This window comes from Hordeum vulgare, chromosome 1H, assembly GCF_904849725.1.
Source record: "Hordeum vulgare subsp. vulgare chromosome 1H, MorexV3_pseudomolecules_assembly, whole genome shotgun sequence".
In the NCBI taxonomy this organism is placed as follows: Eukaryota; Viridiplantae; Streptophyta; class Magnoliopsida; order Poales; family Poaceae; genus Hordeum; species Hordeum vulgare.
In genome coordinates this window covers 362,052,766-362,071,906 of record NC_058518.1, presented here as the reverse complement: position 1 = coordinate 362,071,906, position 19,141 = coordinate 362,052,766, and the positions used below count along the sequence as shown (strand labels likewise).

At 42.7% G+C, this 19,141-nt stretch overlaps 1 protein-coding gene across 1 annotated transcript; it reads right to left on the bottom strand.

Moving 5' to 3' along the window:
• Positions 1–2,380: 2,380 nt before the first annotated feature.
• Positions 2,381–3,577, bottom strand: LOC123399245 (putative expansin-A30). The gene is made up of 2 exons (XM_045093670.1): positions 3,361–3,577; positions 2,381–3,263 (listed from the first exon to the last, which is right to left on the bottom strand). Exons 1-2 carry the CDS (start codon positions 3,575–3,577, stop codon positions 2,638–2,640), a joined length of 843 nt encoding a protein of 280 aa, XP_044949605.1. The 3' UTR covers positions 2,381–2,637.
• Between the last annotated feature and the right edge of the window lie 15,564 nt (positions 3,578–19,141).

Below are 19,141 nucleotides of genomic sequence, written 5' to 3'. Positions count from 1 at the left end.
TGCTTAGAAGGATGTGGAGCGTACATTTAGCGGGCTCCAATCTCGTTGAGGTATTGTTCGACACTCTACTAGAATATGGAGAACTAGCACTATGTGGGAGGTGACGGCATGTTGTGTGATCATGCACAACATGATCGTAAAGGATGAGCGTCATGACAACTTTCATGGCCAAGGGTGGAATTGTAGGGTGAGTTGGTTGAGCCCGAAGGCGAAGGGGTATCGTGTGCACAGTTCATCAAATTTCATAATAAAATGCGTGATCGGACATCTCACATTCAACTTCAAGATGATTTGGTTGAAAATATATGGACTCACATAGAATACCAATAGTTGTATCTTCCAATTTTCTTCCAATTTATTTACTACAGTTTTAAAAATATGTGGTTGTAAAACTATGTGGTGATTTATTTATTTAATTGTAAGTTATTTGAATTATTTGTTTTATAATGTGAAATATTTTGTTCATTTTTTTATTTGATGTAAATGCGTAGAATGTCTACAATGAGAAAAAAGAGATAAAAAGAGCTGGAACGGACAAAATGGACCTCGTCATTGGGAGTGGAGGCCATAAAAGAGAGAAATGCTACACCCACGTAATGTTACGTGAGGTTTCAATGTAAAGGCTGATTTAGAGGTAGTTAATTGGATTAGGCTTAATGGTTGGGGCCCACTCAGGTTGAAATCGGGGGGAGAAGAGTATTTAGGGAAGTGTAAGTAAGTTTACGTAAGGTTCTTAGAGCAACTCAACAGACCCCACATCTCGCCCCGGCACGTAAAATAACCGCCAAAATGCGGGTCGGGGCGGAAAAACCAGCCCGATCAGACCCCGCATCCCGCCCCGGCCCTCAAAAAATTTTAGGGGGCGCGGCAAAATCCCGACCCCAACCCGGGAAAACGTGGGTTTCCCCCTCGCGGCTGCGGTGCCCTGCATATAAGCGGAAGCGATTGGTGGGGGGACATTTCGTCCCGCGCTTTCTCCCACCAACCACCTCTCTTCTCCCCCCTCACGCCGCCGCCGGCCGCTGCCAAAGATTCCGACGAAAGCAGCCGGTAGGAGCACGCAGGAAGGCCGCCACGCGCACGAGGCCTCCCCTACCTTCCCCCTGCGTCGGCGGGCCGTCGGATTTGCAGATCTGCGACACTTCATCGCGGGCCGCCGGATTTGGCTTTTTCCGGCCGACGGTTGCTGCCCAGGCGATGGAGTGGTCTGGGAGCCTCTCCCGCAGCCCAGGCAAGGGCGCATCGCCACATGGAGGCACGGGTTCCTCCGCCCGCCGCCACCGAAGGTTTGCGGGTATGGACTCGTCCGGCCGTCCACCGGGCTCGACGCTCACGCAGCGTCTTTATGGCCTGCCGATGCCGCTCATAGAGTGCGACGATTGCCGGCGTCAAGTGCTACGGCTCACTTCGGGCACGTCGACGCATCCCGGATGGGTGTTCTACAAATGCGAAAACGACGGGGTACGTGCACTTGCGGTAGCTCGTTCCATAGCTCATTCTTTAGTTCAATTGCGGTAGCTCACTTCGAGCTTGCTCATTCTTTTGCGTAGGACGATGGATGCTCATTTTGGTTTTGGGAAGGCCATTACATTGATTTGTTGATAGAAAGAAACTTAATAGATGTTAGTGCACTCCTTAGTACAATCGAAGGAAATGATGCGGCTGCATGTGCAACTAGAGGGGAAGCAACGTCTACTTCTTCGAAACCAAAGATGAAGAATGAAGAAAGCAAGATCAAGAATCCGCAGATCAACAATGAGTGCATGGAGAAGATATTGCTTCAACTAGTGGGAGCAGTTATGGAAGTTGGAAATCTTCTGAAATGCATACTTGTGGTTCTTGTTTTCTTTGTTTTTTCTATTCTAATCAAGATTTGATGATATCTTTTGTATCTATAATGTTGTTGCAAAAGCAAAAAAAAGCATTGTGCTAGATCAATTTAAGTTGTAAATCCAAGTTTTACGGGCCGGGAGGAGCTGCCCCAGATCAGAACCCGCAGAAGCCAACCCGTAAAAAAAAATATTCCGTAAATAAGCTTTTTTACGAGTCCATTATGCGGGGTCTGCATATGTGCCAGCCCGCGCCGGCCAGCAAAAACGGTTCGTGTGAACTGCAAACGCGTTTTGCGGGCCGACCGGATGCGGGGTCTGCTAGAGTTGCTCTTACATAGGTGTAAGATTATTGCATAAAAGAAGAGACAAGGGACAAAAGCCGCCCTTCTAGCCAAGCAAACATACAAAAGCGAACAAGTTCTGCGTCCATTTAGATCGATCTGTTGGAGTTGGGCTTATGGTTGTTTCAACTTTGGTCTGTCCACCGGACACTTCCGATTGCATATAAAGAAGTGCACATGGAAAATTCTTAATTAAAGCAGGTAAACTTTTGAGGCACAATACAATCTGCAATCTTTTGCTTTGATCGTGCTGCAGAATTTTCACTGTGAATCCATGCGTCAAACCCCCCGCTCTTCACATGGACGGGGGCAACGCGGGACAGTGTCCTAACGAGAACTGAAAATAAGCAACGAAACAACGAAAGTTGTAGAGGGCAACAATCATCCCAGCATAACACCGCAGAGCGTTGTCATTGGCACGGCTCCTGCTACTTGTGCTGTGCTTCAGAGCGTCGCTTCGAGCCCTATTTGAAGTTGGCGCGAGCCTGGTACGTGAGCCCGATGCTCCAGCTCGCCGGCGCTGCGTCAGCGGCGAGGATGGTCAGCCCGGTGGTGTAGGAGGTGAGCTTGAAGCTGAGCGCCTGGCCGCCGAGCTGCCCGAACGCCTGGTACGAGGCGCCCCAGTTGTGGCTCATGCGCAGCCACCCCATGCCGCCATTGCCCTTCACCCACATCTCCCCGACGTCCCCGGCGCCGCCGACGTTCGTGACGTAGACCAGCAGCCAGTGCGGGTTCCCCTGGAACGCGAACCGGATGCCGCCCTTCCGCATGCATGGCACCCTGCGGTACATGACAGGGACGATGCCCGCATGCCAGTCAGCCATCTTCTTGAAGGCCGGGATGGCGAGGTCGAAGTGGGTGCGCGGCGGGTTGCACCAGCCGCCGTTGTTGGTGTCCTGCGCCCAGTTGGGCGGGCACAGGTTGGTCGCGGTCACCGTGATCACCGGCGAGCCCCTGTAGCAAGCCGCGGCTTTCACGCACCGGATCTGGTAGCACGTCCCGCACCCGTAGCCCTCCTGGAACAGCGTTGAGCTCAGCGCCGCCGTGTCCGCGCCGTACCCCGCCGTGATATCGTACCCGCACGCCCCGCCTGCGAGTACACGAGCACTACACATCAGCAAAACAAGAAACGAGCATGCATGGCCATTGACCAATGTAGGAGTACGTGCGCAGTGCAGGCTACGTACCCATCGTCTCGGCTGTGGCCTCGTCGCCGTAGAACGTGGCGTGGGCGGGAGTCCACTGCATGGCCCTGAACCTGGCGTCCGCGATGGTGACCACGCCGGCAAGGCAGACGAGGAGGACCAAGACGGCTGCGGACTTGACACGGCAGAAGCCATTGCCTTCGCTTCGGTTTTGCCTTGTGGTGCTCTTTTGTTGGCTGAGCTCTGCAGAAGATGGCATGGAGCTAGTGGATTTATAGTGTGCACTACGTCGGATTGGATCAATCGGTGTGGTGGTTGGATCAGCCAGTGATGATTGAGGAGGAACATATATCGTTCAATCTTCGGGCCAAGTCGTGCCTGCACGCAGTCGCGAAATCGTGGAGATTTGTACGGCGTACCATACGTGCGGGCAAGGAACTGAGCTGTACTCTCTTATTCTGCCGTTGACGTGCCGGATTTTGTATATTTTCTCCTTCGAAAAGGAATTTCGCATGTTGGAGCTGTGCACTTTCATTTCTGATCACGGTATGTTATTTTTCTGGGAGAGATCGGATAGGTCAACATTCTTATTTTAGGTGGGATAGAGTTACATATACAGTGAACACGCCGGGCGTCTCCCCCGCAGTTCCCTTTCCCCAATAAACAGATGATCTTATCGGATCAACCAATAAATAGCCAATGCCGGATCTCACTCGAATAAAAACACTTTCTTTCAAACTTATTTACTTGAGCGGTAAAGGAAAGAGCAAATCAATTTCAACATAAATTGACACTTTAGGATTCTCTAGCCTTTCTATAGATCCCGCTAAATAAGTACGGTACTAAAAACAAACTCAAAACTAGCACTACAAACATAGACTAAAAAGGATATCTAAAAAAAGATCTTAAAAATGATTTATTAACACATTTCTCGATAATCGACATCGTTTGTTATCAACATGAGAAGAACAATGATCGGTTTCACAAATTATGACCTTTCATATTAAGTGATATCATTCATAGCTTGGACCTACGGAAGATCGCTATGTTTGGTCGCCAGTTCACTTGGTCGGATAGTCGGTTGGTTCCCACTTATGAAAAACTTGGCCAAGTTCTAGTAACCATTGACAAGGAATATTAGTTTCCTCCAACTTCCGTACACACATTGAAAAGAATAAATGCCTTATTGGGTCATGCTCAATTGCTAATTAATTTTGGTCAAACCTCTCAATCAAGCAAACATCCCCAATTCATATTCAAGTTGAGATGGCTTACTAGAGAAGGCTTTCGTAACTTGGTTAAGAAAGTTTGGGCTAGACAATGACAGAGTAATACACCCATTCAACATGGAATTATAGGATTCATGTAATGCGATGATTCCTATGTTGTTGGGCTAAGCATATTGTTGGTGTGGAGAAGTCCATGTTGTCTTGCATGATTGACAAGCTCGATAAGGTCACGGAGATATGGCCACTATTGATCTATATATTGAGCAAAAGAGCCAATTAAACAAGGGGATAGCTCGTATCTTGCATGAGGAAGAGATTAAATGGTACCAACAAACAATTGCTTGTTCAAAGAAATGGTAATGTGAAACACTTTCATATGCTTGCCAATGACAAGTTTAGGAAGAAACATATGTTTGTGCTCGACCAGGATAAGGGTCGTATGGGGTGGGTGGTGAGGGTGGACCGCTATAGAATTTCATTAAAAACTATTACGAATATCTTTTTGGACCACCTGTTGGGAGCAATTACTCGTTGGATGGGTCAATAACAGATGACATCTCTCGAGAGTCAGAGACGTAAAATGTGTTTTTACTACTTCATTTACGAAGGAGAATTTCGTGATGAGGTGTTTCAAGTGGGACACATAAAGCTCCCAAGCCGGCTGACTTTCAAACCGAGTTTGAACATTTTTTCTAGGATGTGATCAAGGCGGACTTGTAAGAGATGTTTGATCAACTACACATAGAAAAACTTCACATCACCCTTCGAACTTTGGGAAATTACCCTCCTGATGAAGACTAAGGGCGAACATATGTATCCGACAATATTGGCCGATTTATCTCCTAGATGTCAACTTTTAATATTTTCACAAAGGCTACAACAAACCAGTTGAATGGGCAAGATGACCATGTGCTACATCCCAATTAAATGACCTTTATGTAAGGAAAAACATACTCTATGGGGTTGTTGTGCTCCATGAAATAGTACACGAGCTTCACCAGAAAAAGTTGAGCAGGGTCATCTTTATGATCAAATTCAAGAAACAGTACAATAATGTCAAGTGGTCCTTTCTTCTACAAACTATATGCATGAAGGGGCTCTCGTTGTATTGGTGGAGGTGGTTCGAGAGCTTCACCTTTGGTGGCAATGTCGCTGCAAGGTCAACGATGATGTCTACAACTACTTCTAGACTTGAAATGGTCTCTCGGAAGGGTACCCCTTGTCCCCTATCTTGTTCAATATTGTGGTAGGCATGCTTGATGTTATCGTCGAATGGGATGAAGTGGCTGGACGTATTAGCGGTGTAATTCCTCATTGGTTAGAAGAGGGGTTTCCATTTTACAGTATGCAAATTATGTTATTCTATTTTATGGACCATGACTTGGATAAAGTAAGAAATATTAGTTTGTTGTCATATACTTTTGAGGAGCTTTCCTTTTGAAAATAATTTCCTCAAGAGTAAACTTTTGTGCTTTGGTGAGGTTGTAGATTCACATCCGAGTATGTTGAGATCTTCGGTTGCCACTAGCCACCTTGGGTGGTTGTCGATTTGATACATTGGTATTCGTGTCTACTTATAGTGACCTCCTATCCTAGATTGAAAATACATGGAAGAGCAACTAGATAAATGTCTTACAATTAGAAGGAAAAACTTCTTTCATATGTGAGACACTTGGTTTAATCAACTCCTTCCTCATAAACGTGGTCTTGTACACGTTGTCATTGTTTCACGTACCAGAGGGAGTACGGGAGAGGTTGAACCTTTTTTGGTGCAGATTTTTCTAGCAAAGTGATAATGATACTAAGAAATGGTGGTTTGCTAAGTGCAATGTAAAGTGTTGGCCAAAACTGAGGGTGGTTTAGGTATTTAGGACATTGAGATAGAACCATTACCCTTCTCAGTAAAATATACTATATAAGCTCCTTACTAAGAATGAGGTGTGGCACCAAATCATTCATAAGAACGTGGGACCTAGAGCCATGTCTCAACTCATTTGAAGACTTTGTAACTTCCATTTCCGGTCTGCTTAGATGAAGATCAATGATTTATTTTCTCAAGTTGGCGTTTTCTTGGTAATGGATGGATCCCAATTTATATTCTAGGAGGACACTTGGCCGAGGACCACATTTGTGACGTATGGTCCGCTGTTGACGAAGCAAAAATCAGGTCCTTTGACTTGAATTATGGATGTATGGATACTGTTGAACTTAACTCCTTTACTGTTGCTACTTCTAAACCGCGTTGGTATTTTCCACGAAGAGTAATGGAGATGAAACACAATAGGCATAAGTATTAACCTCAGTGAGAACTAAGGTTATCGAACTAATAGGAACACCATGCAAACCCCCTTTAGCGGCACCTACAAACACACAAAACCAGATACTTGCATCCAGCGCGGGTAAGAGGGTTGTCAAGCCCATTGAACTCGTTACTTGCAAGGATTAAATACTCGTAGATAGATAATAGAAACAAATAAAAGTAAATAAAAATAAATAAATGGCACAAAAATATTTTTGAAATTTTTGTATTTATGTTTGAGTACACCCGGGGGACATAGTTTTCGCTAGAGGCTTCTCTCTTGAACATAGCATACAGTGGGTAAACAAATTACTGTTGGGAAACTGACAGAATAGCGCATAGTTATGAGATGTTATTCATAGAAATGATCATGTATGTAGGCATCATGTCTATAAATAAGTAGACCGACTCCTACGTGCATCAACTACTATTACTCCACTCATCGACCGCTATCTAGCATGCATGCAGAGTATTAAGTATGAAACAGAGTAATGCTTGGAGCAATATGACATGATGTAGACAAACAAAGTCAAGAAATATGAATAAAAACCATCGTTTAATCATTAATGCCAGCAATACAATACGTGCCATGTCCCGTGCTGTCACTCGGATTGTGCACCGCAAGATTGAATCCATCACATCGCCACCACACCCACTGAAGATAAATGAATCTAGTTGGTTAAACCAAACCGATGAATCGAAGAGAAATGTGAAGCTATAAAAATCATGCATAAAATACAGAAGACTCAATATATATTCATGAATAATCGGATCATAAATTGCACAATTCATTGAAACACACCGCAAAGAAGATTACATCGAATAGATCATCATGGGCATCGCGGTGAAATTTGTATTGAAGATCAAAGAGAGATAAGAAGACATCTAGCCACTAGCTACTGACCCGTAGGTTTGTGATGGACTACTAACACATCATCATGGAGGCAACAAGTTTGATGTAGAAGGCCCCCGTGACCGATTCCCTCTCTAGCAGGGCACCGTAAAAGTCTCCAGGTTGCCTACCATCAGAACAGAAACTTGTGGTGGTGGTAAAAGTGTTTCAGGTGGCACTATGTTAGTTTCATGATTTTAGAGAATTTATGGAGGCAAAATTAGGTCACACAGAGCCACGTGGGGCCTACAAGGCATCAAGGCACGCCTACCCCCTAGGAGCGCCTACCCCCTAGGCGCGCCCTGCTACCTTGTTGTCTCCTCATGTATCATCTCGTCTCCCTCCGAAGCTTTCAGATATTCTTTTGGTCCAGAAAAAAATCATCAAAAAGTTTCATAGCGTTTGGACTCCATTTGGTACTGCTTTTCTAAAAAGCCAAAAACACATAGAAAACAACAACTAACACTTGGCACTAGGTTAATAGGTTAGTTCGCAAAAATGATATAAAATAGTATATAATTTCATATAAAGCATTTAAGATTGAAAATATAATAGCATGGAATAATAAAAAAATATCGATACATTGGAGACGTACTAACATCCCCAAACTTAATTCCTACTCGTCCTCGAGTAGGTAAATGATAAAAACATAATTTTTGATGTGACATGCTACCCAACAGGTAATATGGTTTAGGTATGATCTTGAGAAATATTGAACTAATTGATATCAACATAATAATATACATAAACATAAACAACATAATCATTCATATTCAAAATATACGATCCTTACAAAATGTTATTCCCTACTCATTTTTTTCATATTAGCATGGCATGACACCATCCTCATTGCATAAGTATAAATCATGAGCACCTTAGTGCCAAGTTAGGTAATTGGATCGTACTTCTAAAGCGCTTAAAATTTTTCAATCTCACTCAATACATGAAAATGAACCATGGATATGGCATATGGGTGTAATAGAATATGTTGGTAGAGATCAAAAGGAGTCAATGTGGAAAGAGAGTCTCACATCAACTAGGTGGACCAACTGGACATGGAGATGCCCATGAATTGATATTGATGTGAAGAGTAGGGATTGCCATGCAATGGATGCACTAGAGCTACAAGTGTATGTAAAGCTCAGTGGAAGCTAAAGTGGGTGTGCATCCAACTTTCTTTCTCATGAAGACCTTGGGCATTTGAGGAAGCCCTTTATCAGAATACACAAGACAAGTTTTATAATGAAAAATTCCCACTAGCATATGAAAATGACAACTCAGGAGACTCTTATATGAATAACATGGTGCTCCCTCTAAGCAAAACTATGGAAAAAATATAGTATCACCTCCCCTTCTCTCTTTTCTCTCATTTTTTTAACTTTTCGTCCGGAGTCTCATCCTGATGTGTGGGGGAATCATAGTCTCCATCATCCTTTCCTCGCTGAGACAATGGCCTAATAATGATGATCATCACACTTTATTTACTTACAAATCAATATGAAAAACTACTATACAAGATGACTCCATTGGAATGCCTCCCAAAATGTACTAGGATGTGCAATGATCTAGCATAACATGTAGGTAATGATGAATGGTGGCTTTGCCACAAATACTATGTGAGCTACATGATCATGCAAAGCAATATGATGATGAACACACAAGTCATGTGACACAACGATGGAAGTTGCACGTCAATATATCTTGGAATGGCTATAGGAATGCCATGATTGGTAGGCATGGTGGCTGTTTGGAGGAAGATATAGGGTGACTTATGTGTGATAGATCATATAATATCACGGAATTTGGATGCACCAGCGAAATCTGCAGCGAACCTCGAGGTGGGAATTGGGAATGCACGGTACCGAGGAGGCTAGAAATTATGGAAAGGTGAGAGTGCACATATCCATGGATTCACATTAGTCATAAAGAACTCATATACTTATTGCAAAGCGTATTCGCTCCGTTGAAGCAAAGTACTACCGCATACCCCTAGGGAGAAGGTTGGTAGGAGTTAACCATCGCGCGCCTCCCACCCAAACAACACATAGGATTTCAATCAGACATAAGAACGCTCACACGTCATCATGATCCCATAACCAATATTTAGACGAGTAACTAATAACATGCTTTAATACCAATATTTCTAGTAAGAAACAATCATGTACTCATGTCCTTTCATATTACTCCATCAATAAAATGAACTCACAATTCTCTTTTATTGAGCTACATGAAAGTTTTTATTATATCGTCCTTGAATACCTACCCTTATTGGACTAATGAAGCCCAAGGATCGCTTGTTCCATGGACGAAAGATGCCTGATAACGCCTTAAGGGTCTCCATGGCGAGCATGGTATAAGGCTACGAGGGTTTATGTCTTCCCAAACAAATCGATGCATAGGATGACAAGACACTGACACGGGTTGGCAAATACAAAAATTGGCCGATCCTGTGGCCGAAGAATCTTCTTTGTTTGTAGGTGGTAGGGAGCACACCAACGGGACCTGATCAAGGTATAACCACAACCCCACCTACGCAATTACGACCATCGATGTGATGTTGGGTGAGGGCGAGCGACACGAGGAAGGGGGTCCAACCGTTCAGGCGCCGGCTGATGATGTCGCCCACATGGATGAGGATATGGATCATGAAATGGATGATGAGGACCCTTTCCAGTGGTTTAATACCGACGCCTATGAGGACGTAGTGATGAGTCAGCCATATGAGCAACAGTCGGAGCTGGAACATCTTTGGGAGTGCAAGAAGTCTTTGTTCATGTAAGCCTCACGAGACACCCCTCCAGATATCGCATCAACCCAAGCTCAACTAATCTAAGGTCATGCAATGATGAGCCCGACGACACCGAGGGCAGTGGTCTGACATGGTCTGGCAGACCCACCAGCACGTGAGCCCAGCAAGAAGAAGTAGAGGGAGGGACCGATGAAGAAATTCCCGGCTATCACCAAAGCTACCAAAGTGGCTTCTAGCAGCAAACCACCTCTGCAGACCCGGGTTGCATACGGTGTACCTATCAAAGGTGCACCGTCTATCCATATCATGGGACAACCAATGTTACGGAAGGATGCATTAGCTACCATATCAGGGGATCTTAGGAGACTCCATGACCATGTGTTGTCGACGGTGAAAATCCTTCTCTCCTCGAATGATTCTGGATACCCGTTTTATACGATCCATGTGTCGTCTCATGGCAACGAGTACGTCCACGACTACCCTGTGTACATGTTATTCCTCTGATTTGGCTACATCTTCGAGATGTTACTAATAAGGCGGCTCAATTTGACGTTCGTGTATTTTTTTCGCGTTTCATATGTACTACATCATTAGGAGAGAGAAAATCAGTGATATTGCGGTCACATGCCCGTACTACATGTGTGAGGGCTTCTTGTAAATCGACAAAGCCAACCGTAAATATGCGACGCAGTACATCAAAGAGTTCATGGTCAACAATAAGGACAAGGAAACGATTCTCATACCTTATAATCCCAGGTAAGTCATCCACAGATAGCCACTATAAAACATACATCCTTTCATGCATTTTAAGCATTACTTTGCACGCATGAACACTAACTTGATTGTGTATTTATTTTGCGCAGCCACGATACCACCATTCTCATTGTTCTTTACCCGCATCGGTCCCGTGCCCTGTGTTTGGACCCATCCATGACCATAGAGAGGAAAGATTACATAGACATCAAGTATGTTTTGGACAGAGCTCTCCTAGGCTTCAGCATGCGGGGTGGCTTCCTTGAAATCAAGAAGACATTTAGGAGCACGTTGTGTTTCAGCCATAAGACTAACTTCTATTGCGTCAAGCAACCGACAATAAGTAATAAGGATGTATTGTATGTCATCCATCTAATGCTGTAGTACAAAAGGGATCAACAGTCACTTCGCATGACATCTTCATCTAGTGCCCATATCCAGAGATGGTCTGAAGGCTTACAAACCCTACCAGATCATCGACTCTCAAATGACTTCTACCGCATCCAACGGGAAATTGCGTCGATCATCATGAAATACGTCATTGAAGAGAATGGGATGTTCTACGGAGGTCCAATATCATGGCGTGACGTCCGCACTCGCATAGCCCTACTACGCCAGGACAACACACCTTTCAACAACGTTGGATGCATCGTCCCTGATATGGACGGACGACACGAGTGCACCGCTTAAATTCACGATGACATTTTGTTTGTTTAGTTGTTACTTTCTTTACAACCAAAACTTGGAATTTATCTGTACGACATAACTACTACATGTAAATGCTACCGCACTCTAGTTAGTTAGTTTGGGTACGATGAATTTCTTTAACTATGTTTATGTTGCTTCTATTTGCTAAGTCTTTCTCTCCGCATGCCGACGTCGTATATCATGTTGCATATTATCATTGAATTTACTTGATGATATATGCATCTTTGACACGTATATAGATCATCGATGGCAAGGTGGTTCGTCGTGTACATAGGGAGGGTTCTGGGAGTGTACGAGGAGTGGCCAGAGTGTCAGGCCCAAGTGCATCGCTTCCTGGACGGTAGCCAGAAAGGTTTTGATAGAAGAATTGAGGCAGAAGCTAGTTACTTGAGGTGTACTCTAGCGCACGAGAGATATCAGAACCGACACCTTAAGAACTACTACATAATCCCGCTTTTGCTCATCGTGATTGGCCTTCTCTTTTATGTGATCAGATCATAGCTAGGTTACATAGATGATGAAACATGACTGTGACCATGTTTAGTTGCATGTATTCGAGACTTGTAATAACTTGTATCACTATCTCTTCAAAACTTGTAATAACATGTTCGACCATTAGTGATGATGATGAGATGAGATGAGATGAGATGAAAGACCTTCGTGTATTCATCGATGTCGACGATTACACATAATTGGTATCATATCTGTTTCAGTTAATATGCATGTTCTTATTGTATAGAAGTTGTATTTGTTTCAATAGAGAAAAAACAACAAAAAATAGCATAAAACCATAGTAGTAGCGCTGGTCCTAGGTATACCAATAGCGCACGTTTAACAGTAGCGCGACAGGATGATGCGCGTTGCACATAGTTAACAATAGAGCCTATGCGAAGCGTGCTACAAATAAAGGACATTACTAGTAGCGTTGGATGGAAAACGCGCTACTGCTCAAAATTAGGTGTAGCGTCGTAGCAGTAGCGCTCCTACCGATGCTACCGGTAGCCCAAAACCCAGCGCTACTCGTAGGGTTTTCCCTAGTAGTGTAAAGCTTCTCGAGGCAGGTATAATTTATCCTATTGCTGATAGTAGATGGGTAAGTCCAGTTCATTGTGTTCCTACGAAAGGAGGTATAACCATTGTTCCTAATGATAAAAAGGAACTTATCCCAGAAAGTATTGTAATTGGCTACAAGATGGTAATTGATTTCACCAAATTAAACAAAGATACTAGAAAATATCATTATCCCTTGCCTTTTATTGATTAAATGTTAGAAAGATTATCTAAGCACACACACTTTTTATTTGTTGATGGATATTCTCGTTTTTCTAAAACCGTGTCAAAAGAAGACTACTTTTACATTCCCCTTTGGAACTTATGCTTCAGATGTATACCTTTTGGTATATGCAATGCACGTACTACCTTTCAAATATGTATGACTACTATATTCTTTGACTTTTGTGAAAAGATTGTTGAGGCGTTCATGGACGATTTTTTTCATCTACATGTCTTCTTTTGACGATTGCTTAAGCAACCTTGATCGAGTTTTGTAGATCTAAAGAAACTAATTTTGTCTTGAACTAGGAAAAATGTCACTTTATGGCGAATGAAGGCATAGTACTTGGTCATCAAATTTATGAATGAGGTATCGACGTAGACAAAGATAAAGTTGATGCAATAGATAAAATGGCATGTCCTCAAGATGTTAAAGGTATAAGAACTTTTCTTGGTCATGCTGGTTTCTATAGGTGTTTCATTAAAGAATTCTCAAAGATTTCTAGGCCATTAACTGATATTTTTCAAAAAGATATTCCATTTTTTTTATGATAATTTTGTAGAAGCCTTTGAAATGCTTAAAAAAGCCTTAATTTTTGGACCTACCGTTCAACCACCTGATTGGAATCTACCATTAATTTGAAATCATGTGTGATGCTAGTGATTATGCTATTGGTGCTGTTCTAGGACAAAGAGTAGACAACAAATTGAATGTTATCCATTATGCTAGTAAAACTCTAGAGAGTGCTCAAAGAAATTATGCTACTACTAAGAAAGAATTTTTAGAAGTTGTGTTGGCATGTGATAAGTTTAGACCTTATATTGTTGATTCCAAAGTTACTATTCACACTAATCATGCTTATATTAAATACCTTATGGAAAAGAAAGATGGTAAGCCTAGACAGATTACGTTGGTGTTTTTACTTCAAGAGTTTGATTTGCATATTGTTGATAGAATGGGAGCTGAAAACCCAGTAGCAGATAATTTGTCTAGAATGGAAAATGTTCTTGATGACCTACAACCTATTGATGGTAATTTTCCAGATTAGCAAATGGTTGTTATAAATGCTCCTCGTGGTACTCCTTGGTATGTAGATTATGCTAATTACATTGTTGCTAAATATATACCACCTAGTTTCACCTACCAACAAAAGAAAACCGATCTTATTTGATTTAATACACTACTTTTGGGAGGACCCACATCTTTATAAATAAGGAGTAGATGGTGTTATTAGACGTTGTGTACCTGAGCATGAACATGAACAAATCCTACATAAGTGTCACTTTGAGGCCTACTGAGGGCACCACGCTATTGACAGAACTGCACACAAGGTACTACAATCCAATTTTAATTGGCCTACTATTTTCAAAGATGCACGTAAGTTTGTGCTCTCTTTTCCTACCTCTAATGGGTATACTCATATTTTAGTTTCTCTTGATTACATTACTAAGTGGCTAGCTAGAAGCCATTCCAACTAGTAGTGTTGTCATATCACTTCTATTAAAATGCTTAAAGATGTTATTTTCCTGAGGTTTGGAGTCCATGGATATTTAATGACTAATGGTGGTTCACATTTTATTCATGATGCTTTCCGTAAACTTCTAGCTAAATATGATGTAAACCGTAGAATTGCATCACCTTAAGATCCTCAGTCTAGCGGTCAAGTTGAATTGAGTAATCAGGAAATAAAATTGATCTATAAAAAGATTGTTAATAGATTTAGGAAGAATTGGTCCAAGAAACTTGATGATGCTTTATGGGCTTATAAAACTGCTTATAAAAATCCTATGTGAATGTCTCCATATAAAACGGTCTATGGAAAAGTAGGTCATTTACCTCTTGAGTTAGAACATAAAGCTTATTGGGAAATTAAAGAAGTTAACTATGATTTCAAACTTGCGAGTGAACAAAGTTTATTTGACATTAGTTATTTCGATGAATGAAGGACACAAGCTTATGAAAATCCAAGTTGTTTAAAGAAAAAGTTAAAATATGGCATCACAAGAGAATCCAAAAACGGGAATCAATGGAGGAGACCTAGTTCGTTTGTACAATTCTCGTTTCAGATTCTTTGCAGGTAAGCTCCTCACTAAATGGGAAGGACCTTATATTGTCGAAGAGGTTTATCACTCCGGAGCTATCAAGATCAATAATTCCAAAGGCACAAGTCCGAGAGTAGTTAATGGGCAAAGAATTAAACATTACATTTCAGGTACACCAAATAATGTTGAAGAACACATCAAAGAGACCTTTTGGAATGCCCAGAACCCTAAAAAAGGGACATGTATGTAATACGGTAAGTAAAGTGACTCCTAAAATTCCATCAAAATATTTTGTGTTGGTTTTGGTATTTTAGAAAAATAACAAAAATAAAAACCAGCCAGGGGAACCATGCGGGAGTCCCAAGCCAACAGGGCGCGACCACCCCCCTAGGTTCTCGCTAATGGCTTAGGAGCAACTCGTTTGCCTCCCAGACTCCATTTTCTTCGTGGAAACGTATGCTGACCTAGAAAATTTCATTATATATACTCCTGTATGTTTTGACCACCGCATTGCAAGTTTTCCTCTGTTCTTGTTTTGGACTGTTTTTTTGACAGAACTCTCAAGGAGTTGAAGCTATGTCATTGTCTTCCTCCAACAACATTGTGGACGAGGCTTGGCCGCTGCATATGGAGCTTGAACGAGGGGGGACTAAGGATGTCGACGCGGGATTGGATCCTATGGAGTCTATGTTAGAACACCCCCTGTCTCGTAGCATGGCACAATAGTAGTCATCTCCACATCTCCTAAACCTTGTCCGCTAATGGGAAGGAGAGTCCAGCTAGCTCAATAAGCACAAGGTGAATATACTCCAAGGAGGCCCCTCAGCAGGTTACATGCAAATAACTTTCATTGGTTCACAACTATGGAGTTTAGAATGTTTCTAGCTCGCATATACCATCCAATTGGGACATAAGTCGTCTTAGTGAAAGTGATGCACGAAAAGGCTCTTGGTGGCTAGAGAATAAACATCTTATGGTGGAAGTGCAAAGGAACACCACAATGATTCAAGAGTTACTCCATGAGATGAGGGAGTTATAAGCTTCTCTTTTATCCATTACGGGGATAAGCCCACTACATCATCACTACCATCACCCAAGGACACTTGAGTACATCGGTATGTGCACCACCCTTAGATTGTTCCAAACTTGGGGGAGGTCTCGAGTATCGTATCACCATCACTTTTACATCACCATCTATCTTAGTTCGATCCTTTGTTATTTCGTGTTGTAGAAGAATAAATATTTAGTATCTTTTTTACTTAGAGTGTTTGCTTTGTGATTTATCTATCCCTGTAACCGAGTGTGAGAGTTGTATAATACAGATTAGTTTCATTTTGCTTGATTTACTCTCATGCATCAATGATAGCAATGAAATAAAAAGAATTAGGAGAATCATATGCTAATCCCATGGGGAGTAATAACTTCACATAGAAAAAGTATGATTGATAGAAGTTGTTGGGAGTTGACAAACATAACATTAGTCATTGATACAATCCATGCAAAATTATGTTAGAAAAGTGGATTTTCACATACAAGTACAATATCTTGGACATCTTTTATGATTGTGAGCCCCCATCAAATATTATATATTGATCGAATAGTTGGTGTTGGACAAGGAAGACAACATAGTGATTTATGTTTGTTTACATTCACATAGAAGTTATATTGTCGTGGATCCTCTAGCATGTGGTTCTTGTCTAGGATCTTTTGCTAGCCCAAAAATTCACACTAAGTAGAGATACTACTTGTGTGTCCATAACCCTTAAATAGGGCCAGCCCTCGTGTATGGACAGACGGGCGATGGCCCAGGGCCCAAGCCGGAGGGGGGCCCAATATTCAGTATGTAGGTGTAATAGCCCAGAGAAAAATTTAGGTGAAGTAAAAAAATAAAGGAGACCTCACACGGAGCTGGAGATGGGTTAGGCCGAATTGAAGCTAGCGACATGTGAAGCGTTCCTTGCACAACCGCTCACGAGTTCATCTTCCAAATGCTGATCTTCCTCAACCGTCACTCCTCCCCGCCCCCCGTCTCGACCGCTCGGAATCAGCGGATTCTTGTTTGTTCTTGCTGCTGCAGCGCTACGCGCGGCCGGCCAACAACCTGGTTTGGCGACGTGTGCCCCGTCCGCCCAGGGTCGGCGACCCGGCGTCCCGCCCATCCGGCATCCGTGAGGGCGCGGCCATCTATCCATCAGCCATTCACTGCAGGTCACTCGCAAGTTCTCGCAAGATCGCGATAGTGAGTTTGTCCAGTCTCTCACAAGTATGTGTTCATTTATCCCTGATTTCAGTGTACTGTGTACATAAAATATAATTAGGGTTTTGATTTACAAATTTTTAGTTGTCTCTATTCCCTTTTCTTCGTAGTGTTAGGATAATAGTCTGCTTCACAACATTTTCTAAGAAGTATTTACAAAAAAGGCGTTTATGTATTATGTTGTATAATATTTGTTCTTATGATTTAGGGGCCATGTCATCAAAGTCTCCTAGGGCCTTCCAAAACATAGGACCTACCCTGCCTTTAAACCGAGTTTCTTGCCATGAGAGTCCACCTCTATGGATTGAACAACATCCTTCAAGTAAGTTGTCATCGGTGCATAAAGCAATAAAAATTTCTCCTAAATATGTATGATCTTTTAGTATAAGGAAAATAAGATTGGTGCAATCTTGTGATGCAAAAGAAATAAAAGCGACAAATTTATCATAAAGGGTAATATAGTGATGTTCCTTTACATTAAGAGCTTGCACATCCTAAATTAAAAAATGCATGACAACCTGTGCTTCCCTCTGTGAAGGGCCTATCTTTTACTTTCATGTATTTACTTTTATGCAAGAGTCAATAATGTTTATCCCTATTCCAATATATTAATTATTTAGTTGGCAAGCATCATGTATTGAGGAAAGATCCGAATATATAAATCCAGTTGGATGTAGGTGTGTTGGGGAACGTTGCATGGGAAACAAAAAATTTCCTACGCACACGAAGACCTATCATGGTGATTTTCATCTACCAGAGGGAGATCGTATCCACATACCCTTGTAGATAGCTAAGAGGGAAGCACTAAGAAACGCAGTTGATGTAGTGGGATAGCTTCGTGATTCAAATCACCTTCGTCCCACGATCCGTCCCGATCTAGCACCGAACGGACGGCACCTCCGCGTTCAGCACACGTACAACTCGATGACGATCTCCGCCTTCTTGATGCAGCAAGAGATACGGGGAAGTAGATGAGTTCTCCGGCAGCATGACGACGCGTCGGTGATGGTGATGATCTATTCCTGCAGGGCTCCGCCCGAGCTCTACAAAAAACCGATCTAGAGGAAGAACTACGAAGTAGAGGTTTAGGGTTGCACGTGGCAAAGTTGTGTCCCAAAAACCCTAAAACCTCTAGTATATATAGGAGGAGGGGAGGGGCTAGCCTTGGGGCTCAATAGAGCCCCTAGGGCGTAGGCCGAGTGGAGGAGGAGGGAGTCCCACTCCAATTCGGTTTGGGAAGGAGGAGTCCCTTCCTTCCTTCCCACCTCTCTGTTTTTTCTTTTCTCCTTTGATTTTTCCTCTTGGCCGAAATAGCCCTATTGGGCTGGCCTCACCAGCCCACCAAGGGTTGGTGCGCCACCCATGGGCTATTAGGTTCACTTCCGAGTGGGTGTCCCCCTCCCAGTAAAAACCCGGAACCCATTCGTCACTCCCGGTACACTGCCGACAATGCCCGAAATCTTTCCGAAGGCCAAATGAAACAATCCTCTATATCAATCTTTGTTTCCGGACCATTCCAGAAACCCTCGTGACGTCCATGATCTCATCCGGGACTCCAAATAAACCTTCGGTCACCAACACCTATAACTCAACTATACCGAAACGTCACCGAACCTTAAGT

Bases quoted from the DNA above. Each gene is read 5' to 3' on its own strand.
- LOC123399245 (XM_045093670.1), bottom strand. From the start codon at position 3,577: ATGCCATCTTCTGCAGAGCTCAGCCAACAAAAGAGCACCACAAGGCAA. The intron at 3,264-3,360 runs GTACGTAGCCTG...GTGTACTCGCAG, and splicing joins GGCCACAGCCGAGACGATGG to GCGGGGCGTGCGGGTACGAT.